The sequence below is a fragment of the Prorops nasuta genome, unplaced genomic scaffold (genome assembly GCF_024137725.1).
Source record: "Prorops nasuta isolate Cenicafe-Biocafe unplaced genomic scaffold, Cenicafe_Pnas_1.2 PNAS00006, whole genome shotgun sequence".
NCBI classification, from domain to species: domain Eukaryota; kingdom Metazoa; phylum Arthropoda; class Insecta; order Hymenoptera; family Bethylidae; genus Prorops; species Prorops nasuta.
This window is the reverse complement of record NW_027116803.1, coordinates 831,222-855,791: the sequence shown is the minus strand read 5'-3', so window position 1 is coordinate 855,791 and position 24,570 is coordinate 831,222. Positions and strand designations below refer to the sequence as shown.

At 47.4% G+C, this 24,570-nt stretch overlaps 1 protein-coding gene across 4 annotated transcripts; it reads left to right on the top strand.

Annotated features, from left to right (window-relative positions):
* Window positions 1-551: 551 nt before the first annotated feature.
* Window positions 552-24,517, top strand: psq (pipsqueak). 4 transcript variants are annotated; one of them, XM_066728297.1, is made up of 9 exons: window positions 552-1,100; window positions 8,723-8,867; window positions 8,997-9,161; window positions 20,931-21,194; window positions 21,296-21,410; window positions 21,586-21,738; window positions 22,219-22,548; window positions 22,628-23,078; window positions 23,180-24,514. In XM_066728297.1, exons 2-9 carry the CDS (start codon window positions 8,730-8,732, stop codon window positions 23,382-23,384), a joined length of 1,821 nt encoding a protein of 606 aa, XP_066584394.1. In that variant the 5' UTR covers window positions 552-1,100; window positions 8,723-8,729; the 3' UTR covers window positions 23,385-24,514. The 4 variants fall into 4 exon arrangements, with proteins under 4 accessions (XP_066584394.1, XP_066584393.1, XP_066584392.1 ...); XM_066728296.1 differs by lacking the exon at window positions 552-1,100 and adding an exon at window positions 8,467-8,642 and having other exon boundaries at window positions 21,607-21,738; window positions 23,180-24,517; XM_066728295.1 differs by lacking the exon at window positions 552-1,100 and adding an exon at window positions 8,468-8,642 and having other exon boundaries at window positions 23,180-24,515.
* The last annotated feature ends 53 nt before the right edge of the window (window positions 24,518-24,570 follow it).

Below are 24,570 nucleotides of genomic sequence, written 5' to 3'. Positions count from 1 at the left end.
GAACGCGTCATTAATAGCGCTGCTGCGGGAGATTGTCTGAGCTAGGTCCAGTCAGTGTCTGACTCATGCGTTTCCCGTCTTTCTTCCCCACCCTTCCCATCTTTTTCTCTTTTCCCCCTGTTCATTACATCCCTCCACGTCCCTCCGTTGAAAAAGTAGTTTCGTCTCCGCTTCCTTCCACCCCAGCCCATCCTCTCTCCTTTCGCCATTCTCTCTCCCTCTATCTATCTCTCGCTATCTCCCTCCTTCTCGCACTCTCCGCGTTACGGCTCGTGTTCCCCTTATCTCTCAAGTTTCTCATTGTCTGAAAGGGCCATCTGTCCCCCCGGCTTTTTCATCCTCCGCTTTCATCCCTTCGCTCCTCGCTGCCACACAAAGAGACTCTCTTATCCCCCGTTCGCCACCCTCTCCACCCTTTCTCCGAATCCCTTCTCTTCTTCCTCCACGTCGTCCTCCACATCTACGTCGTCGTCATCGGCGTTCCTTCCTTCCATCCGGGCGAGCCGAGCTACCCTGCGCAGTACCGTTCCTCTCTCCGCACCTTTCTCCTTTCTCAAGAAACTTCTTTCGAGCCAGTCCTCGCATTAAAAACAACAAGAAGCGCAGTAATCGCGAGTGCCAACATGGAGCAGGACCACCGAGCGTAGTCCTCGCGCTAACATCCACTATTCCCCAATAAACTTGCCCTTTCGAGCCACTCGCTTCTCCCCAACGGCTTCCCAACCAACGTACTACAATACTCGCGAACGAGTGTTTACGCGCGATTCCGGAAAGCGAAGCGTAAAGCGCGTGTTGACATTTTTCTTCCGACTTACCAGAATCCAGTCGCTATACAGTCCAAAACATTCGCCAGTGCTAACAAAACCAAAACAAGCAGATTCGATTCTGCGAAAAGACGAATATAACTCATTATAACAAGTTCCCCGAATGCACATTGTTGATCGGGATCGATTGTTGACCAACTGCTTCAGCGTAGCTCGTTCGATCGTTGAAAAACACCTGACGATGTTAACCTACATTCTACACCATTGAGAATCTAGAAACGTTGCAGTGCGAGAGTAAAGGTGGTTGATAGAGTCGAGGAATATCTTTGGTTAACGGTGAGTAAAAGGTTCATAGATTTTTCTTCTCGTTGCATTGTTAGGGCTGTTGATTGGCCAAGTGGATTTTTCTCTCTGTGTCGGCTAGTGAGAAAAGAGGCAGCTCCACGTGCCGGTGCTTTGTGTCAATGTGTGTATACAGATATATATATATATATATATACGTGTGCGTGTATCGCGCAGCAGCCCGCGTTCCCCAGTTCGGTTTGCTTCGGCAAAATTGACGTTTCCGGGACGTCTCTCCCTTCCATATCGAGCAGTGCGCGTGTCTCCTACCCTTGACGAAGCTCCGGAGAGACGAAAGGAGCAAAGCCGATGGAAAGCGAGCGAGCGTCCGAGCGAAAGAGTGGAGCGTTTAGCGAGTGGTTGCAGGAGGAGGGGAGGGGGGGGGGGGGAGTAGGGGCGAAGGAGAACAGGTGAGAGGCCGAAAGAGTCAGCTGTCTTCTATATAGAGAGGTGAACGGAGAGAAAAGAAGAAACGAAGGGCATTTGGAATGCGTGGTACTGTTATGCCTTACGGTAAAGAGAGACGACGGAAATTGGGCAGTTCTTGGACCCCTCCTCCCTCCTTTCCTTACACCTTGACCATTCTTCCTATCCCATTTATGCTTCTACCGTAATACGCTCGCTCGTATATATATATATATATATACACACCTTATCCTGCGTATCGAGTGGAGCAGTCCCAGAAAGAGACGAGTCCCGGTGTTGTCCCTGATTCCTCTCGTGAAAGTGCTTTGCCACGCTCAGTTATTCGACCTTTAGTAACCGTTACAGCTTCTTCAAAGCACGCTATCTATATACATATACATATAAACATGGAGAGGAATTAAAAATTTATCCACCAGCAATTAGTACACCGTATCTCTTCCCTCTTTCTTTCGTATTTTTTTTTTCTCTAGGCCAAAAGAAATTCCTAATGGTTTCTCGGTCCATTCATTTTTTCCCCCCCACTCTGTGACCTATTCTACTCGCCCTTTTTGTCTCCTCATCCGTCCATCCATCCATCTCTCTCTCTCTCTCTCTGTCGACTGTCGCTGAATGTTCGCGGTGAAAACTTACCGGAAAAACGAGCTCGCGCGCCAATAGAAAAAGGCCGCAGAACAATAACTCACATCGGAAGGTGCGCGCGTTACGTGGGAATAGATCCGAAGATCATTGACGCGGACTCTCGAATACATATGGGAATTCTTTTTGCAGTAGTTACTGGCGGAAACGTTCTTCCCTGCATCCTCGATACTTTTACGGCGCGATCCTTCCCCCCGTGTATATATATATATTTGCTTTCTTTCTATTATTTCAACCGAAAAGAATACCTTCTTCCCAGCCGATTCCGCAATGCGGTCCCTTCGATATATATATATATATATATATATATATTCGCTATAACAAGAAGAGAAAATTTGCAGCACTATATAGCACATATTACAGCGTCGATAGTTTTCTCCTAATGATATTAAAAAGTTGAGTGAAAAAATAAATCGAGACATCTCTCTAGCTTGGAAGATTGGTAGGACTGTTTGGCGAAAAAGAACCCCTTTTTCGATCCCTTCTCCCTTTCTAAGTTCTCCTAACCCTCGCTCGCTACTATACTTTATTTGATGCGACTCTTTGCTTCCCTCTTCCCTCGTCTCTTGATAAAAACAGCCTCTCCAATGCTCTCGCCCTTCGCTCCACGAGAAATCGATCGAAACTCGAATAAAATAATCACGCGTAAAACATTCCCTCGATGGTTTCCATTAGCTTTGCGGGAGAGTCACCGGAGGAAATTAATTATTCCCCCGTTGGATCGATCCATCGATCGATATCTCGATCACCGAAAGACATATATATATATATATATATATATACAAGGCCGAGAAATATTCAAAACCTACAAGCAGCAACGACCAAGATACGGAAGCAATCGTCACGATGCAAATTTTATCGCAGCTTCTTTTTACGATCGGTTGGTACTCGTGAACGAGTGAGAGAGGAGGGGGGGGGGGGGGAGAATCCTTGGTGAATTCTCTCTTTTCTATCCATGCGTGTGTGTGTGTGTGTGTGTATAGTGTGGAAAATTGAAAGTCTCGGATTCCCTTGTCCATCGAGCGAACGTACAGCCATATTTTTCGTCGGTGAAGAAAAGAGGTGAGTACTCGAAGATTTCTTAAAGAGCGAAGCTTCGGGCGAATTAAAGAGATAATTCCTTGTAATTCCAGCGGCGCGTTCGGTGCTCCAGAGGGCGCCGCTACATTTGAAAAACACTGCTGACGATAATTCCACGCGAATTTCGGGCGCCGGTAGCTAGTTATGCAAAAGTACCGGTCGTCATGCAAATTTTATTATAGACTTTTTTTTATTATCCACCTTTTCGGGGGCGGATCCTAGAGAAGAAGCGAAGGAAACTTCTGGGTTTGAAGGCATCGCGAGCTAGGAGACTTGCGGGGGGTGAGAGAGGGGGGGGGGGGAGATGAAGGGTAAGAGGAATCGTTTCCGCTTAACCCGAGGGAAGAGAGTCGGCCGACGAGGAGAGAGAGAGAGAGAGAGAGGAGACGATAGATGGAGGAGAATATATATGTGTGTGTGTGTGTGTGTGTAATATGAAAGGAAAAATTGGAGGAAAGGGGGAGCTGGGAGAACGAGGGAGCAGGAAAACGTCGATAATGTTGGAAAAAGGTAAAAAGACGGGTCTGAAGGAGAAGGAAGTGGGCGAGGAAAGAGAGAGAGAAAGAAAGAGAGCATAGGGAGAGGCAAAGTTGGAAATGGTGGGCGAGGGTGGCTCTCTCCCTGCAACGCGAGAGAAAGGAAGAAAGGGAGCGAAGGGTGGCAGAGAGAGAGACCATGAAGAATAGGGGCTACGAGAAAATAACGTCTTGGCTGAAGGGTGGGAGGAGCTCGAGAAGAGGATAGAAGGAGAGAGGAGAGTTGGGAGGTGGGGGGGGGAGAAGTGGGTTGGAGCGAAAGAAAGAGGGGCTGACGCATACATACACTGGAAAAGAAGCAAAGAGAACTTTACTGTTCTCTTTCCTTTCTTTTCTGCTTGCCAGAAAGAAAGAGAGAGAAAGGCTGATAGTAGGAGGCCAAGAGGAAAGGAAAAAGGAATGCATGCTAACCGAAAGCAGAGAGCAGCGGAGGAGAGAGGGAGATTTCTTTTTGTTCCCTTCACCTTTACCTCTCTCTACCTCTTCTCTCCGGCTTTCTTCCCAGAATTCTTTCGTAAATTACCCTCTACCCCCCCCCCCCCTTATCTAGAAAAACCCTCTTTTCACCGGCTCCTATTCCTATCCGCTCGATCGTACATTGTCTCTCTCTCTCTCTTCATCTCCGATTTTTCCACAGCAAGTATTCCCAAAGCTGGCTCCTCATCCTCGACCAACAACAACTTTCCTCCACTCTCCTTCCTCGAGTCTTTCTTCCCGGTACCTCTCTCCACCAGTGTAATTTTCCAGCCAGCGTGTGCGTCATCGGGGGAGCGAGAGGAGGAGAAGGCACACGCGAGCCCCGAGACTCGGAGGAAGGTCGATAATGCTTGAAAAAAGCGTGAAAACCTACGATACTGGCGAAGAGAATAAGTTGGAGCGAACGGTTGCGCGATACTCCTGCGGTAAATGGTGAGGCGTAGAAAACGATGTGAGAGGAAACGGTGAGGGGGAGGGGGGGAGGTAAGAAGAAGGCGAGGGGAGAGAGAGAGAACGGTGGTTTTATCGAGCTGAAGGAGGATAGAAGGAGCGAGAGAGCGTAAATAAGAAAACGTGGCCAAACCTGACTGGATCACCAGGGGGAGGGGGGTGGGGGACGTTGGAGTAAATGGAAGCAAGGAGAAGAGGGTATGGAGAAAGGGGGAATGGAGAGTGGAAGCTCGAAGACGTCGAGGATGGAAGGACGTGGTGGCAGGAGTTGGAGGTGCGGAGGAGAGAAGCTAAAAATCGTTGAAAAGAGAGGCGAGGAGGAGGGGGGGGGGAGAAGAAAAAGAGAGGCATAGCTCGGGCGAAGAGAGAAGGTGGGAAAGGGAGGAGTAAGACGGTGGGGGAGCTGCGGATGGAGAGAGAGAGAGAGAGAGAGAGATAGGAGGCAATTCGGTAGACGCAGACGCAAGCTCTCTGGGATTGAAGGAGAGAGAGAGAGAGAGAGAGAGAGAGAGAGAGTGATATAGAAGGATCAAAAGGGAGAAAGAGAGACGAAAGGTGGACGTAAAGGGGTTCGAGGGGAAACTTGGGGCTCGTCTACTCGACGAATGGCGAAGAGAATGGGTAGAGAGGGGGTGAGGATGGAAAGCTGACGGGAAAGGGGAGTGGAAGGGAGGTGAAATTGGACAGAAAAAGTCCGAAGAAAAATTGGAATGAATCGTGGAAGGAAAGAGAGATCTTGGCAAGGAAAAGGGAGAGAATCCGGAGTTCAACGTGGGGAATATCTTTTTCTTCAGGGTTGCCAAAGAAAAGCGTAGAGCGCGCGAGGGATGAGCGTTCGCTAATGTTATACTATATATACTCTCTTTTATTACTTTTTCTCCTCTCTCTCTCGTTTCATCCCTCCACGTCCTTCGACTCTTCTCCTATATCCAACTTTTCAAATCGCATCTCTCTACCTCCCTCTCTCTCTCTCTTTAAGCCCCGAAATAACGATAGATTCTTCCCACCAAACACCTCTCTCGCACACTTTGCAGTTTTAACGCAACATACCGCACACCGCGACTCCATTCGAGAAAACATCGTTTGCTTTCTAATGCTCCTACCTAAGACCACTTTGTCAGTACACTTTAAATCCCCCTGCTAAACTTTTTGCCGATCTCCCATCGTGACTTTATCCAGCTGGATGTGCTATATACTTACCTACTTACCTCCTGCTGCAGTTGGCGGTTTCCTTTCACCCTCCGTTCATTTCAGCCAAACAACCATCTATAATACATCGTGCATATATATATATATATATATATGAGAAAGATTGAAAACCTACGGATTCTATAATATACTGTGCTATATATATGTAAACTACATCTCGTTTCATCCAATTCTTACAATTCTCACCTTCGCTTCCCTTTTTCTCACCGGATTACCTTCGTCCGCTCCATATATATATATATATATATATATATATATATATATATATATATACATGTGTGTGTATATGTTGGAATTCAACAGAATTTACGCATCTCGCCGATATCCTCATTACCCAACAACGTTCTCGCAAAGACTGCTAAGAAAAACATAAATTATATTTCAAAATCTCGCGCTGGTGCCTCTTCAGGTTCATCGGATTTCATTGATCTGCTCGCGACATCTCGAGCAATCCACTCTTCATCGTTATCCTCATCACCGAACAGCGTCCTCGCAAGGATTGCCGCAAGAAAACCAAAAATGATATACCAAACTTGAGTGAATATAATATTTAAAAATCTCACGCCCGTGTCTCTTCAGGTTCATCGGATTTCATTAATCGGCTCGCGATATTTCGAGCAATCCACTCTTCACCGCTATTCTCATTACCGAAGAGCGTCTCCGCAACGAGACACCGGCTATCCGGTCTCACTCTGCTTCTTCAAGTCGCGTTACATCCGGTTTTCTCCTCGTCCACTCCAGTACTTCGTACTAATTGCGCGCGCCTTCCTTCTTTCACTCAATCGCCTTTCTCCGTAATAATAATATCGAGAGGCGTTTCATTGGCGATATTAGATATACGAAGGGGGAAAAAATCCCGAAGAGCGTAATAGTCGAGGATTGAAATTGGAATCTGGAGGATTCGCCGTGTTCTCCGACTGAATCAAAGTCGGAATGAATGGGTACTTGGCAATGAGAGTGGTTGTCTAGCGTACTAATGCTCTTCAGGGCAATTCCCTGCTGCTTTCTACATCTCCCCCCACCCCTTCCTCCTCCCTCTCCCTCCAACCCTCTCCCTATTAGCTCATCTTAGCGTCACGAACAGAAGAACGTCGCCGAAGAGAAAAAGTGAAAAAGAGGAGGCGTGATCGATCGTTGATCGTTACAGCTCGAACGTTATCAGGTTTTATCAGCGTTTCGAGCTGGTATGCCAGCCAGTAAGGTAACCCAATTTCAAGATATCGGCTCGCGAAGCCACGTACGCAGCGTGGAATTAACGAGTGCGAGCGGCGACTTTCAGCCAGTGCGTATATATATATATATATATATATATGTATATAATATACTGTATAATAGAGCCGTGGAAAGGACCGCTATAGTCAAGTTGCGCCAGGTGCAAGACTGCGAGTGGACGTCGAAGAAGACGGCATTGAACAGAAGCACGACCACGAAGAGCAAAGTCGAAAACCGCGAGAGAAAGAGGCGAAAAATGGCTCCGTCGAATTGCCGAAGAGTCCGATGTTGAGGTTTCCGCGTGGGAGCGAGAGGGACGCTGCGGCGGCGGGAAAGAAAAAGAAGACGAAGAAGAGGATGAAGAAGCGACGAAGAGGGAGAACGAATGGGGAAAGATCGCTTAGAGAGTTTTGCGTTATCGGCTTCGTATGTCTAAGCAACTGATAAAAGTTCGTGTTTCTACGGACAGATAAGGCGGAATGGCCCGTATAAAAGAGTCGCATAGATAGAGAGAGAGAGAAAGATAAAGCACGGTCCACGGAACAGGTGAATACCGCGACAACGGACCAACGCCCGAACTCGTTCGTAGTGCGCGCGATCGTCGTTTTTCCGTGCGTTCCCCTTTGCCGATTTCCCGCGGATCGGTCGACGTAGCACCGGAGGAAGAAGAAGAAGAAGAGGCGGAGGAGAGGTGGAGTAGGAGGAGCAGGAGGAAGAAGAGAAGCTGAAGAAAATCGCTTTGGTTTTTTCCAAAGCTCCTCCGAGGACTCGCAATCTTTCTCTTCGGGATTCCTGCGCGTGACAGTGAAGGAAAGGAAAGTGCTATAGCTCGCGCGTTCTTATCTTCAACATTGTACTTTGCTTGCTACCGGGACGTAGAGTGGCGCGCGAAGAGGAACCAAGAAAACTGCAGAGTTTCGAGATACGCGCACGTACGATTTTCTCCGTCGAGAGAAAACGTGGCTCTATCGCTGGGTCCTCCGATTCCTCCACAGTTTTCCTTTTGGCCGACTCGACTCGACTCGTCTTCGGATTCCTTCTCTTTCCCTTTCACCCCCCCCCTCCTCTCCCTCTCCTTACCATCCTCCTCCCCCAAACTCCTCCTATATTCCTCCATCGGTGTGTGTTTCTCTTCTCCGTACCTTCCCTCCTCCCTTTCTCGGAGACTTCCCCTCGCTTTTCTTGCCGCGTCTCCCCTTCCCCCCCCCCCCCCCACCCCTCCTTCTAAAACTCCTTCCTGCCATTCTAGATATTCCTCCTCTTTCTCTTGACAGAGAGAAGAAAACGAATATTTCATGGAGACAGATCGTTATTGGGGCGTGCACTACAGGTACCGTCTCTCTCGCGCGATCGATCTTGCTAAAAAAAAATGAGCGAAAAGGGGAAGGGTGCTCGAGGGAAAAATCCTGCGATCATCTTCCGATGACTCGGGAAAGAGCTCTCCAGTGATATAAATTATGGGAGAATACGAGATTTTTGCTGCGTTCATTTTTCTTTGTGTGTGTTTTGTGTGCGTCTGTTTATCTCTCGGAACGTGTTTGTATACACCGAGGATTCGGCGACAGTATACATGTTGTTTTTCTTTTGCAGCGGAGGCATGGCCGGGCAGCATTACTGCCTACGATGGAATAACTACCAGTCGAACATGACGTCGGTGTTCCACCAGCTCCTACAGACGGAAGCCTTCGTCGACGTCACCCTGGCATGCAACGAAGCTTCCTTAAAGGCTCATAAGGTGACTCTTCGATCCGTTCTCAACTTACTCTTTACATTCTCGCAACTCCCTGATGCATAATGCAGTCTCCTTTCCCCTCTCTTCATCGATTCTCGCTACCTCTTAATCTCATCTCTCTTCCTCCACCAGGTGGTACTATCGGCATGCAGCTCCTACTTTCAAAAACTTTTGCTGTCGAACCCTTGCAAACACCCGACCATCATCATGCCACAGGATGTTTGCTTCAACGATCTCAAATTCATCATCGAATTCGTCTACAGAGGCGAAATCGACGTGTCACAGGCTGAACTTCAGGTAAGGATACTGCCGACGGACCCTCGATGGAATTCACCTGAGACCGATGGGAAACCTCCAATTAAGCAATTTTTAATCCTTCGTGACTTCCTCGTTACTGGAGTGAATTCAAACGTGACGTCGAGGAATTTTTTCTGTGGAATTACATGTGTCACTAAAATTTTGAAGGTTTAGACACGATCGATCAGTCGTTCCGGTATCATATTTTTATTAAATTCTGCAGAATATACCAGATACTTTTACTCAAATCAACGAGATTAGTCTTTGTCTCACGATTATTTATTTTACAACTCGTTGTTTCAATTTGTCGATTCCTAAACGAGTTCTATCACCGTGCACCTACTTTCCAAATGGTATATTTTGCATTGCAAACGATCGATCAGTTTTCATAGTTCTTTTGCAAACAATAGCTTTCCTCGATTCTACTTCTTTTCTTTTTCAATATTTCTTCGTGTTGCAAGAACGTTCTACGTCGACGATAGAACAATATTTACAAGTTTCTCACGTCTCTCCGCTGCACTTTCTCCACTTATTACAGCCTAGATAAGTCATGGTAGAATTGTGTAAATTAAAGAACGATCGGTCTATTTATAAATGGTACTTTGGACTACGTTGGATTTGTTTATGAATCTCGAGAAATAATTACACGTGGAAAAGGGAATGTTTCTCGGTTTTATTAAGGTCGTTCGTGTCTGTTTTACCGACGGAAGAGACGTCCTCCTTTCCATACCTCTAAGTACCAATTATCCATCGAGAGGAAGAAGAAGATTACCATCAGACTTGGCTTACCCACTAACCAGCGTAGAAATCTGTTTTATCCTGTCTTGTTTCCACAGCACCAATGGTAATCGAGAGATACGGTAGTGTCTCGACGGCAAGTACATATAAAAGTAGACGAATCACATCTACCTTTCCCTTCCTGCTCCTTTCCCTCCCTTATCGACCGTCGACCTTTCATCCTCGGTCAACATTATCGAAACGTACGAGAAACGTCCAAAATACCACATCCATCGTACAAACGCGTTTGCAAAACGACCCACAGAGTCTCGCTTTCCAGGAAATCTTGTATTTACCAAACAGCTACAAATTTCTCAAGCAGAATTTTACTGTTTCTCGCGTACAATTGATCCAACGCGATTCCAGTTACTCGTTGTAAGCAGATTCAAAATATAAACAAACATACCGAGCCACGAGAAGAGAGTCGGCTTAGCGAGGAACGTTGGTTTAGTCGCGCGAACAAAAAGGAAATAGTGGTTGGTTGAAAAATGCGAAGGGGACGTAGACGGGCTCGTCGGGCTATTTGAATCGTACGATGTCGGAGTCGGACGACGAACTTGCAGTTGAGATTTGAATACGGGCCAAATTTAAATCGCAGGCGGAAGCAGGCTTTTACGCCAGACTGCAGACTAGAAAATACAGCACACTAATTCACAAGCTCGGCGTTATAACGCTCTTGCCTGAAATTAATTTTGCATTTTTTCTCTCTTATCACGGCTGGAATTAATTGCTAAGGGGGAGGAGGGGAGTTTTGCGAAAAAATTTGATCTACTCCCGAGGCTCTCGCGATTATCGGTGAATGAAAGCAATCGTCTATTCGCGAGATCAATAAAAGACAGTCTTCGACCCTGTCTCGTTAAGTCTCCATTGTCCAACAATCATGCTACAGCCAGTGCAGCCATGAGGGACGGTAGGGGTTCTCATGTCAACCGAATGGACCCCATTTAGCAACGTTAAATTTTAAAAGCCTGCCTGCAAAATTGCTTGTCGTCTATAATAGACACTATTTCGAGGAACCCCTGCAGGATGGGATTCACTACAGGAAATGGCGAAAGTCTATTTTTATTAAACTGTTTTGCTGTACCATCGCGCGCGTACGTCAGATTTTTACGGAAGACTTGAACCTGCTGGTGAACAAAAAAGTAAGAAAAGAGAAAGAGCGAATTTTCGGTAAAGGAATTGTTTACGTTTCACCATTGTTGATTGAATTCCTCGTAGATGCTCGTTCCAGTCAAAACGGCCGAATATCCGATTTTCTACTTGGGCGGTACGCGCGAAAATATGCAAGCTGACCGAAGCACGAGCGTAGCTTGAGTTTCGTCATTTTGCCACTTTTTTTTCCTCCTTTTGCCCCACTCCGGCGAGCAGGACGTGCTGGCACGCAACGGTGCTCACGCCCGTGATTGGTGCGGCCCGTCGTCGTAGTTCTGCGCTGGCCTCTTGTCCGAACCCGAGAGAGCCCGAATCGCTCGAACCATGCACCAGGATTCGAGGCTGACCATCGTTGTTTTCTTCTCGAATATTAACCCACCGGGCAGCTTTGTTACCACCCCTTCGTTTGCTCCAACTTTGCCATTCTTTCAGACAAATATTCTTGTTATTTTCACGAAGAAAAATGGACAAGAATTTTGCTTCTCGCTCTAGAAAATTCCCTTGGAAAATAGTTCATAAGAAATTTACTCTGAGCCAATAGTTGGGCAAACGGGATTCTGCAAAGCGTCGTTGATCCGCTGGTTTTTCGAGTTTTTCCAATAAAACGAGGAGACGGTGGTATGTAGGTAAGGATAGCGTTCTCCAATGACCTCGTTCTCGATTGCCATCCTTTCTGCACCTGCGAGAGAGAACGCTCGACGTCGTGTAGCAGTACGTACTAGGAACGAAAGGATCGGTCCTTGCGACCTTGAACTTTGTGCCTCTCTCCTGCACCGAGCGGAGTGTTCTTGCTGCAAGGTTTTTAGAATCAATCGTCGAGTGGGAGAGAGACAGAGTCCTTGTGTAGGATTTAGGAGGACGAAAGGCTTAGTGTGTCGAGGAGAAATTTTAATTTGGGACGGACTGTACTGTTTGCGTTTGGACGTTGGATCGAGCCGGCTAAACACGTGACTAATAATTCCGAGCATGGCTGGCCTATGGAAAGAGCGATAAACAGAGTGAGAGGGAGTACGCGCGAGAGAGAGAGAGAGAGAGAGAGAGAGAGAGATCGTGAGTAAGGAAGAGTGAAAGGTAAAGATGTCTGTAGGTCGTCGAATGACTCGGTGTGACCGTAGCCTCTTTATTCCCTATGGTGATGGCGAAGCTGTGTGCAGTGGGAAAGGAGCGAGTTGACGAAGAAGAGAAAGGAGAGAGAAAATTCACGCTTCCTCCACAGACTGTACTCGCGGTTTCTGCAGCAGTCGTGCACGCACGGGGCAAGTCTGAGCCTGTATCGGTTTATTGGTGCGCGTGCGAGTTCACTTGTTTGCGTGGAGTAGACTGTATAGAGAGAGAGAGAGAGAGTGGAGACGACTGGAGCCACAGATTCCCTTTGTCCGCGCAAGCTCCGCAGTTCACCACTCGCGTGTCCCTCCCCCTTTTGCTCTCGAGCATCAACTTCCTTCTCCCTTTTTTCCCTTTCCCTCCATTCCCCCTCTCTGTCCCTACCCCTCGCTCCCCTCCACAACTTTTCGCAACGCAAACTTTGCCTATACGTCTCTGCATATACTACACACGCACCCCTTTCTTTTCCTTTCCACCGTTTCTCACTTTACCCATTTCTCCCATCACCCCTCCCCCCCCCCATCCTCCCTGTAGCTCTATCTCGACTGTCAATTTTATACATCTTATTTTTTTTTTATTTACAACCATCCCTTTGTAACTCGTTGCGTTAGTTTTTCAAATTCCTACATTTTTTGTCTGCAAATTGTTTCGTCTCTGTCGGTCTCGTCCAGTCTCGATTTCCAGTCGACGCTCTCCTCCACCGCATTCTCGTTCTTTTCGTTAGGAGCTACTTGGATCGAGGAACCAATGCAGCAACGGAGGCCCCAGGGAGAAATGGTCCGAGGGCCCGTCAAGGGCATGGAAGGGGTAATTCGATTCTTCCCCGCAATCCACAGGGATTCCACCGATGGAATTTACAAAGCTACGCGACTTCATCGCGCGATTCGATACTCTTGTTTCTATATAGCGTAATCCTATTCTTTGTACCCTTTCGCGATGCTCGTTTATTCCTCGCAAGACCAATTTCTACCGATTCGCATTTAAAATTTTTGTCCCATAATTCCACAAGGTTTTATCTCTTCGCAGCGCTGAAATTAATTCTTCAATTTTCCTTCGCAATGTAACAGCTATCTCGCGTAAATGTTACAAGTCCGTACAATTGTTCTTTATCAAGCGAATGCGAGGCTCTCGCAAACCTCACCCTCTCTCCACTGAACAGAACAAACTACGAGAGATATGTCAAGAACGCGCGCACGTGGATATGACAAAACAGAAAGACAGGTGAATGAAACCTTTTAGAGTGCATCATCAACTATACGAAAAATCGTTTTTCCCTTTATGAATCGGAAGTACTTTGAAATTTATTTAATCGTCAATTTGTAATATCGATGAGACCAAGTTTTGGTCAATTTTATTTACTGGAATAAGATAAACACTGGCTAACTCGAGTAGAGAGAAATATTATGGATGTTGAAGGTCGTAATGATTTGAGAGACGTAGGTTTTGAGAACGCGCAGCATCGTGCAATATTGGCTAACAGCGGCTGCACAAGTACGAAGCAAAGGCCTGGGGTAGACAGTCAAACAACGACATGCCCCTTCTACGGATTATCCTGAAATTTCGATAGATCGATCCTCGCTCTAGCCCGCATACCTTACAATTCCCCCCGTTTCGTGCCGGTCTTCCTACAACCTGCCGCGGCTGAATATTTTCCTCCCAATACGAGAAAAAAATACCATTTTAATTATCGAGTCTCGGCCTCTCCCACACGACCGGAAAATTCTTCGCACGGTCCTTCGATCGAATGATTCGACGATGATCAAACGGATTTCTCTATTCGTGTAGTAACGAATGAGTAACATAAAAGTCAACAACTGTGCAAATGAACGTGTGTAAGCGTTTATTCGTCATTGGTGACTTGCTTATCAAGTTGGCGAGGGGGGGGGGGGAGGGAGAAAAAAACTAAATGACAAAGTATATAGTATAATAGTATATTCACGGGAGAAGATAAAAAGGCAACAGTTTCCAAGCGCGATACTTATACATACACAGACTGCGTATGTAAGACCGCACGGCGCACATCCTGGTCTTCGGGGGGAACGTCGAGTTGAGGCCGAGGCCTGAGAGATACGGCTGTGCAATTCCCTCTCTCTCTCTCTCTCAGTCTCCCTCTGTTTCTCCCGCTACCAAATGTACTTGTTCTCGTCGTTCCGTCTCAATCCAGCTCGTACCGGATCCCATAGAGCTTTCCCATTCTTGCACGATCCTTGAATCCATCTCACTTTGCACCAGCAACGATTCGACTCTTTTCCCTCTCGCTCCCTCTTAAACACAAGCTCTTCTTCCACCTCTCCATAACAGTTTCTCCCTTTTGGACTATCGACGGTTGCCATTGGCATCCTCGTCAAGCCTCTCTTTCTCTCCAGCCAATGAAGGATTTCTGCCGGTATCGTGTCGTTCAGTATATGCAATCCCTCTCTCCTACGTACACTTGGTACATACTGGTATTGGGGATCGGTGCTCTTCTTTCTCATTGACTCTCCATCTCCGTCCGTTTGCCGCGTAACGTCGCATCGCATCCTCGATGGGGAACCGAGTTAGCGAGCGTCCTCGTCTGGCTCGCAGTGGCGCTGTTGTGCCGTTCAAACTGAACCTGTCGCTGAAGCGAAACGAAGCTATTGCCATCTCAGTCGGTTCGGTTGAAGCTCTGGGTCCCGCTCCCCCCCCCCCCTCTCCCCCCCCCCTCTCCCCCCCCCCCCCCCCACTCCCCCGATGCTTCTCTCACTCAGACGCCATCATTTCTGTCGAGAGCCAGCAGCAACAGCAGCAGCGCTGGCTGCACCGCACAGGCACACGAGCCGAGCCAGACCAGACCAGACCAGACTCTCTCACGCACACGTACACGCTCCTCACGCAAACTCCCTCCCCGCTTTTTGGTTTCTGTCTCCCCCCACCACCCAATCTCCCCCCCTCCACCGCTCTTCCCTGGCGCTTCCCCCACTCGACACCGACGACGACGCCGACGAGCCTCTCCAGCCTCCCCCCCTCCCCTCCTACTAGCCCCACCGAAACGGTCAGGTGCATCGCGCTCGCTTCAACAGGCTCGACCAACGATAATACCGTCCTCGTCCAGTTCGAAGCACGCATATCCCCCCGCGGGAGAGAGAGAGAGAGAGAGAGGCGCGGAGACGAAGAGGCGAAGAGACGAGTCTCCCGCTGCCCCCATCCGTCCTTGTCATTCGCTTTGGCGAATTTCGCCGCGTTCTCTCTCTTCCCCGCCAACCGGCAACCTAACCCTCTCTCTCTCCCTCGCTCCTACGTTTACTCTTACTCTTACTCTCTCTCTCTCTTTCACTCGCTCGTTCGCTCCTCATCTCTCCACTCCTCCGAATGCCGTGCGCCCTCAGCACCGAACGCCGAATGCCATTTCACTTTCGTTGGGCTTCGCTGCGTAGGAGATCGGGCCCTGCCAGGAATTATCCTCCTGTTCTACGTGCTCGTAACCTCCTCCTCGTGGAACCTCGTATTCCATCCGGCGACCGGCTTTCTCATCCACGTCGACAACGATATCCTCCGCGAGTCCCGACGCTGCTTCGCTGCCTCCTCCTCCTCTTCCTCCTCCTCCTCCTCCTCCTCCTCCTCCTCCTCCTCCTCCTCCTCCGTCTCCTTTCCTCTTCCTCCTTCTCTCCTCCTTATCCTTCTTCCTCTTCTTCTTCTTCCGTTTTAAACGTTTTCTTCACTTGTCTCTCCCCTCCTCCACCCCTTCCCACCTCCGCCCACTCCACCTTCTTACCCAGCTCTCTTCTTTCTTCAACTTTCTTCCTGCATTATCACCCTCCCCCCTCCTCCTTCATCCTCTCGATCTTTCTTCCTTCCTCGTCGCACCTCCACCATCTCACCCTTCGCCCTCTCCTCCCCCTCCTCCTCTTCCTCCTCCTCCTCCTTCTCCTCCTCTTTCGCGTCGTCTTACTCGCTCGCGTCAACGAAGCAACTCTCACTAACGGAGTACTGCAACCAGGTGAGTGATAAACGATATAAGTTGTGTGTTCCTTCGCGCCACAAAGTGTCTCGTGTGCCGGTGCTGCATCTCGTGCTCCTTCGACTCCTCTGGTCTTAACTGTTGTTACACCGTTCCTGCTATACTACCACCGCTGCCACTCTTGTTATTTGGAGATGTCTAAATTAAAACTTTTATAATTCCACGCTCCCGGAATGGCCATTGCTCCCACGGATAGGCAGACGCCGGTAGGCTTTATCTTCGTTTATCCAACAAACTCGTGCAGTGCTCGATCCCTCCACGTACAACACTCTGGATATTTTTGTGCTCTCGATCTTATCCCCAAACAGCCTCGAATTGGACGTTAAACGCCTGTCGTTAAACATTCCTGCCGAGAAGAGCCTTTTTACCCTTGATAATTTTAAAACGTCTCTGTGTGCTTGAAACAATTTTATGGCCTCGTTACAACAACGAATAAAGGACTCTGCTTTCGTTCTATTCCTTTCTAACGTCGCGTTAAATTACAGTCCTCATTGAGAAAAACCGGTTAAAACCTCGCGACGGTTCCAGCGACGAATAAACTACCCGATCAAATGTGCTTTTGTATAATTAAATATTCTACGAATGCTTGTGCAAGCTTAACTCGATATCTCTGGTATTTTTTGCTAAAACTGGGCTTGTGGTTTACAATATATACATATATTCGGATTCTTGCCTACAGATGTAGTAGTTTCAAGTGAAAATCTATTTTGCGCGTCAAGCGATGCATTTGTTTCGCGATGTACACCTGTTTCGACGTCCGACAGCCCTAAGAAGAACAAAAGGTCGTCAGTCATCGAGAAAAGCTACACGAAACAGTAGAGCGCAGCTTTGCGAGATCCTTCCGAGCGTCTTGAGAAGTCGACTGTACCGTTGTGAGTCCCTCCTGCATTATCGGCTTCCCTCTCTTCACTTTCGTAAACAGTAGCGTCGCCAGACTCTAACCGATGTATAATAAAGATAGCGATATATCCGCCATTAACGTCCAAACGTATTAGCACGTTAAAACAACGATAACCAAAATCCAAACGCTCTTCGCTGCACGAGTCTCAAACGTGGCTCCAACGTATCGCAATATTCCTCCTTCGTCGTTTCGTCAAACTCGCGAAATTCCTCGCAAAGTGACGTAGCGGTTTGAGTGCGTGACTTTGGTTGTTCGAACGACAAAGCTGAAGAAGAAGAAACTCGAGCAACAAAGCTCCCATTCACGCGGGGCCAAACACTCTATCGAAGCACGCGTGAAGCAAACCGTGTACGAAGAGCGATAAATCGTCCCGATAAAATTTAATTGACCATTCGTATTACTCTTACCGCGTGTGTCTTGGAAAAAACACGTTTCGCCCGATCAGTGCCATTCGGGTATTTCCGTGACAATCGTTCGATCGTTGAGCACGAAGAGATTTGGATTTTCCTGGAAGATGGCAAAACTGGGGAATCGGCGGTTTACTCGATGCGACATTCTTACGTTTACTCAAGGAACACGTGGTAGCCGGAGTCGTATTCCCATTGAGAAAGACGTCTACATAGTGTAGGGGGCGAAGAGAGGAAGAGGAGGGTTATGCTTGCCCGTTACATTATCAATTCCGTTATGTCGCCGTATTCGTAATAGCGAAGACAACCCTGCGACAGTCTTCTTCAGGGTCCCTCCCCCCTCCTCAACGGTTTCCTCCCTCTACCCTCTTTATTCCTCTCACCCCCTCCCCATCCTCCCTGGACTTCCATAACGCTTCCTTCGCTCCATAAAACTATCAAACACCTCAACTTCCATCAACGGACCGCATTACCCAATTCCAGAACACCTCGTTCATTTATTTCCAGCCAGACTATGAATTTGTCTTAATTACTTCAACAATAACAATTACAATGTTAGTAAAAGGTATAAAGTTTGCTACTTTCTCGTATCGCTGTTTCTTTCTTCTGGTACCGTTTGGAAAGTTTAGCGAATGCTTCTCTCTCACTCGCTCAACGCCACCCGACCTCGTATTCTACATCCTCGCCTTCTTACTACCCCCCCCCCCTTCTTCCCATTCTCGCGAGACGCTTCCACGCTCCACCATCTTTTTGCGGATTTACACCTGTTGGACTCGTCGTTCGATCGCTTCTTATTTCCCAGACGTAAAATGGAGAACGTCCCTCTTCACCCTGGATTTTACCGCGTAGTCATTGCTACTTTTATTCAAACGTTTGACGCATCGCTATGATCGCGGGGTCGAAGGAAATTACCAGTGAGACTCTTCGGGTTCCTCTCGTGGATCTTTCGCGAAGAAGCCTCGAAAATCGCTGTGCACGGGTTTTGGGGAATCGTCGCGGAATGGAACCGCGCGCGCGACTTTCCGAAGGATTTTACTGGCGTCTCGCATCAATTAGTAGGAGGATAATTGGTCGGGCGATGCCCTTGAACCCTAAGTATTGATTGGTGAGACTGGATTCTCCCGGTGGCTTTCCCTCTTGCCTCTGAGCCAATGCTACTACCTCCCCCACGAATCCACCTCTAAAGCCGACGGGCCAACCACCTCGTCACCCTCCGAGCACCCCCTGCACCATCAACCTCCGCGCACCCCCTTGAACCATGCTTCTCCAAACGGTTGCTGTGCCGCTGACGGCGAAGCGGCATTGCGTGTCTACCAGACTTTTTCCTCCTTTATTTATCTAATTGAACGTCGACACGCCATTTTGACCTCCCGCACAAACCCTCCTCCTCCTCCCCTTCCTCACCCTTCGACCCTCCTGCGCACCAAACTTCCCATTACACCTATCATTCGCATCCGTGCAATTTGCTCGGAAAGCGCCTCTCTCTCTCTCTCTCTCTCTCTCTCTCCACGATCCTCCCACGATTATCCTTCAAAACAATCTTTTCTATATATATGTATATGGTCGAAAAACTTTCTTCTTCAAGGTTTTTTTTATTGACGTATATAAGCGAAGCGGCCCATTCCACTGGCTGCTCATAATGTTTATTCTCGCGAAATGGATGCGTCGGTGAAAAAATGGTAGGAAGCGGAAGGAGAGGGGGTTGCGCGGGAGGATTCCGATAATCCCGCTAACGAAATTGTCGTAGCGACGTGCAAGGCGTGTCCGACGCTGGCGTTCGATTACCATGCATACCGCGAACGGTACCGGTAAACCAGAGGCTCTCGTCGAGCAGGAAGATTCACGGTGTGCGTGTCTCGTCCAGGCTGGCTCGCGTGTGTTCGTGTGCCGAAAAGAGGAAGGTTGTTTAAGGGTGGGAAGAGGGGGGCATGAGAGAGAGAGCAAAAGAGAATAGAGAGGAGAGTGTGCGTGTAGAAACGGTTGGAAGTCATTGGTGTCGGTGCCGTCGCGAGAGTGCCGAGAAATCAGGGGGTTGGGGGTGGTCGATACGGCCCTGGGGCCGCGACAGCCGCGTCGGAGGCCTCCCCTATTCTTCCTGCGGGCGTTTTTGCCTCCACCGCCTCTTCCTCCTCATCCTCCTCCTCCTCCTCCTACATCCCGTAGCTTCTAGTGTGGCTGCAACAACCCACTCCACCCGCGCGTTCAACCGCCGTCGCCGACACCGCCCGATTTCCTCCCTCTCTGACTGAGCCTCCTCCACCACCCCCTCTTCAACCCCTCGTCACGAGCTGGCCCTCTTCACCCCTTACGCAGACGGCGAGGACGCCACTGCTCGGTGGGAGGGTTGCAAGACCCCCGTCCTACGCCTCCCCTACCACTGCAACCATCAACGTCGCCCTATATCTATATGTGTATATATATATATATATATATGCATGTATATGTACACCTACCTATCTCATCGCTCTGCCTGGATCCCCGCCTAATCGCACACCGACTCCGAGCTTGATTAAAGAACAGAGAGCCTACGCATTCTTTCCCTCTTCATCTTCAACGCTGCAGCCGATCTGTTCATCCTTCTTCGTCGCATTCTCCATTCCTTACTCTCTTCTTTTTTCCTTCTTCTTCTTCTTCCTCTTCTTCTTCGTAGGTTGCCCCATTTACCTCGAACCGAGAACCAACGATTATTCCTCTACATGAGAATTTCGACTCTGAGATTTCTTCTTTAAACTCGACGTTCATCCGATGCGAAATATTCCGCGCACGATGCTTGATGAAGGACCCCTCGAAGGAAGGAAACTGTTCAGACTCTTTCCTTCTTTTTCTACTTCCTTCCTTCCTTCTTCCGTTTCGCTTTAGTCCCTCAGCGTCCTATGGTGGTATAGAGAGTCTGGCCAACACAGGGCTCCCCCTCCCTCTTTACCTTTTCTTTGTTTGCCACTTTTGATTTCTATGTCTGTCGCTCTCCCCGCGAGACATCCCCCCCACCCTCCTCTGCTTAGCCGCAGACTCCTTCTTCTCCTACCTCCTCATCCACCACTACTGTTACACTATGTCTATATATATATATATATACTACCAGCATAATGCCGTAGCCTGTGACTGCGGTAGCTTTCAAGGTTAAGAGCACGAGAAGGGAGGGCCGGTTTTTCGGAATCCCCGCCGCACGAAATTGGGACTCTGCGATTCTTTATGCCGAGCATTTGCGTGTTCCGATAATCGACCGATCTTACATACACCAAACCGCTGAAAAACTCAGTCTTTATGACACATTTACATCCACGGAATTACCAGTCTCTCGTACCATCAAAGAACATTAGTAGGAAATCTGATGGTATACCGTGTACGAGATTGGTGACTCGCGATATTCGAGTAGTTCTCTTTTCGGACGAGAACTTTTACGAGCGAGGAAAGCGCGCACGCTAAAAAGTACTTGCTTTGGTTTACAGTCGCTGTTGAAGACGGCAGACCAGCTGAAGATCAAGGGCCTCTGCGAGGTGCCGGAGAGCAGGGAAGGTCCACCCTCCGTAAGTCTGAGTTCACCGCCAAGGGATTCTACCACCCCTAGGATAAACTTCAGCAAGCTTAAGAGACATCATCCAAGATACAAGAGAGCCAGGACGTCGTTCGAGCCACGCGCTACAGACTCCAGGCACTACGACAGATACAAAGAGGAGGAGAACAACGAGAATTACGATCGTGACAACAAGGAGGTATATGATTCCCACAATCGCGCGCGCGTTGTGCGAATATTGTTTATCAGACTAGTTTGGATAGACTCGATGCTAAAGGATGTGTTATTGTCTTTAACCAGAATCACAGGGACTGGCCAGTGGAGGATGAAGAATGTACCGAAGCAGCAGCAGCAGCAGTAGTCTTGGAAACTTGTCAGCGTGCTAGCAACAGTGCTAACGGAACGAACAACAACGGTAAGCTTCCATGCACTACCTGCCCCATACCTGAGATTAAGCTTCGTATCATAAGTAATCCCATTACTCTACACCCAATAACGTACGACCGACCGCGGGACCACCGTCAGGTATGGGGCGATTTACAATTATCGAGCAACACGCGAGCAGACCCTTTTCACTTGGAATAAAAAAGGTGATATGTTCTGTCATACAGGTTTAGGACATTATGGTCACCATCCAGACCCTGGAGAGGTGGACTTGCCCCCAGAAACCCAGCCCACTCCGCCAAGCGCCACTCTAGTTGGAACCACCATCACTCACCTCAGAGATCCGGATCATCACACAGGTACATATTCGCGTGGATCGATGCGAGTCTCCCAGCAGAGGAAACCCAGTTTCGCTATTGCCACAATGCGAACAAGCAGGTCCCGTGGAAATTATGGCGGAACGAATTTAAAAACCAACCGCTCTCTCATTAGACAGGGAGGGATCAAAATAATTGATCTAATCGGACTTAACTGGCCGTGATTAGATTTGCGTTGCTCCGTTCGTGGCACACAGCCCACGCAACCTCATTTGATACCAGTTTCGAACTTTGCCTCCGAAGCAACGTTGCGCTTCTTCGTTGTGCCTCCGCGAAGGTATCGAGTGTTGGCCATTGATGATGGCTCGATATTACAAACGCACCCCCTCTCCCGTTCTTCTGCTTCTGCTGGACAATGATATTTGTCAGTGGACGCGATTGAACGATCGGAGCACTGCTGGTTTGCTGTAGGAATCCTTTTTGCTTATCGATTATAAAATATCGTCATATTGGTTGTTTCAGAGATACAGAGCTGCGATAGTGTCAAGATTAAATTTGAAACGTTGCACACGATGGATTCATCGGACACCATAGACATTGATAGTCACATGTCGGACCGAGCAAGCGTCAGCTCGAAAAATGCCGCGGACAGTGAGAACATGATGATGATCACGCCAGAACTGTTGGGTCTCATGCCTTCCGGAAGTTCGGTTCACTCCGATTCCGGTGAGAATAATTCGAGAGGCCAATCCAGCTCTCATCATCATGGATCCAAGTCCTGGACGCAGGAGGATATGGACGCAGCCTTGGAAGCTTTGAGGAATCACGATATGAGCTTGACAAAGGCTTCTGGTAAATCACAGACTAAATGCTTCATTCGAGACGCTCTGATTGGAATTGTTATTTTAACACTGCGGTCGATTGGTTTCAGCAACTTTTGGCATACCGTCTACCACGCTGTGGCAAAGGGCGCATAGATTAGGCATCGATACACCTAAGAAGGACGGACCCACAAAATCCTGGAGCGACGAGAGTTTGAACAATGCACTGGAGGCACTGAGAACGGGAACAATATCCGCTAACAAAGCGTCCAAGGCTTTTGGAATACCATCCAGCACTCTTTACAAAATTGCTAGGAAGGAGGGTATCAGATTAGCCGCTCCTTTTAACGCAAGCCCGACGACCTGGTCGCAAGCCGATCTGGATCGAGCTCTGGAAGCCATTAGATCTGGCCAGACGTCTGTACAAAGGGCTTCCACGGAGTTTGGCATTCCAACGGGAACGCTCTACGGCAGATGCAAGCGGGAGGGAATCGAGCTTAGCAGAAGTAACCCTACGCCTTGGAGCGAGGATGCTATGACGGAGGCACTCGAAGCTGTCAGGTAAGAATAGGTACAAATTTATTACCAGAAAGAACTCGGCGGAGACTGATTTTTCATCGAGGCGCTGGACGATGATCATTCGACTCTTTTGCAATTCGCAGGTTGGGCCACATGAGCATCAACCAGGCAGCCATTCATTATAATCTTCCCTACTCTTCGTTGTACGGACGATTCAAAAGGGGAAAATACGAGGATCCCGTGGTCAGTGAAATGTCGCAGGACGGAACAAACCCGCACTTTCACCACAGTCCAACTCAAAACCACTCGTCCTCGCTTCCAGACCAAATGCCTTACCAAGGCAGCTGAAACTTACCCCTTTACTAGTACGTTAAGTTAATTTAACTCATCCTTCGTTTAATGCAAAAGTTCAATCATGTTTAAATGCAATATCAAGAATCTAACCGTCAGTGCTTAGCCGATGGAAGAATGTATTTAAAGTTTTATAATGGCCGGAGGGCAGATCCTGCAGTATTAAAAGTTAATTGCCGTGAGCGAAGATTGTGTACATTGTATAATTTTCATCAAGTTGAATCAAACGTGTAGACTAACGATAGATTATAGGAGCTATTTATAAATATTCTGTACAGACGAGAAAAATCATCGTAGCACTATTTTAATCGATAAGGTATACATACATACCTATGGGCCAATGGCTGGAGATAAGTGTGTTAAGATGTGATCTTGACTTGCTGTTTTTGTTTTAAATTGCACTAATTGCACTTCAAGTCTCATTATTTGCAATATACTCGTAATCATTATTTTCTATATCTCCGAATACTCAAGACGCAAAAGCTTTCGTTAAAAATTAATTCTATTTAAATGAATGATATATATATTTCGTAAATTAAAACATCTATCGGCTCTTTAGGTAAGAAGCAAGAGCGTATTAATATAATTTAGAGATATTTACAAAATTAAAATACGTAATGTGAAAAGTGATGGTAACAATGTTAGAGTAATAAAGAAATAAATTAAATGGAGCTATAGAATCCTTTAAGGTAGTTACAAAATCGCAATTAAAAATAGAACATTTTGACAATTTGTTCTTATATTTAAATATGTGAAGAATCAGCGCACATTTATTTAAATTAGAAAAAAAGAAGCAATTTCTTCAAAATTTATCTATATATAATTATAGTTTCAAATGTGTAATCCATTTCATAGCATCGACTGAATAGGGTATGATTACAATAAAACAAAAAATGCAAAAAATAAAAATTCATTTTTAGAGAGGTGGAAACTGAAAGGCAAGGCTTTACAAAATCATTGCAATCTGAATGAGGTTTCTAAAGAAATAAAATGTTTCCCTCAGCTCAACTGCCACACACGTATATTATATATTAATTTATCATGCTCACAGCTACTACATTATACAAATATATATATATAAATATCTAATTCTTATAAATATATGTACAGTTTATATATTTTAAATTAAAAATTTATGCAATCACAGTAGCATGTGCTTCATTATCTCTCTCATACTTATCCT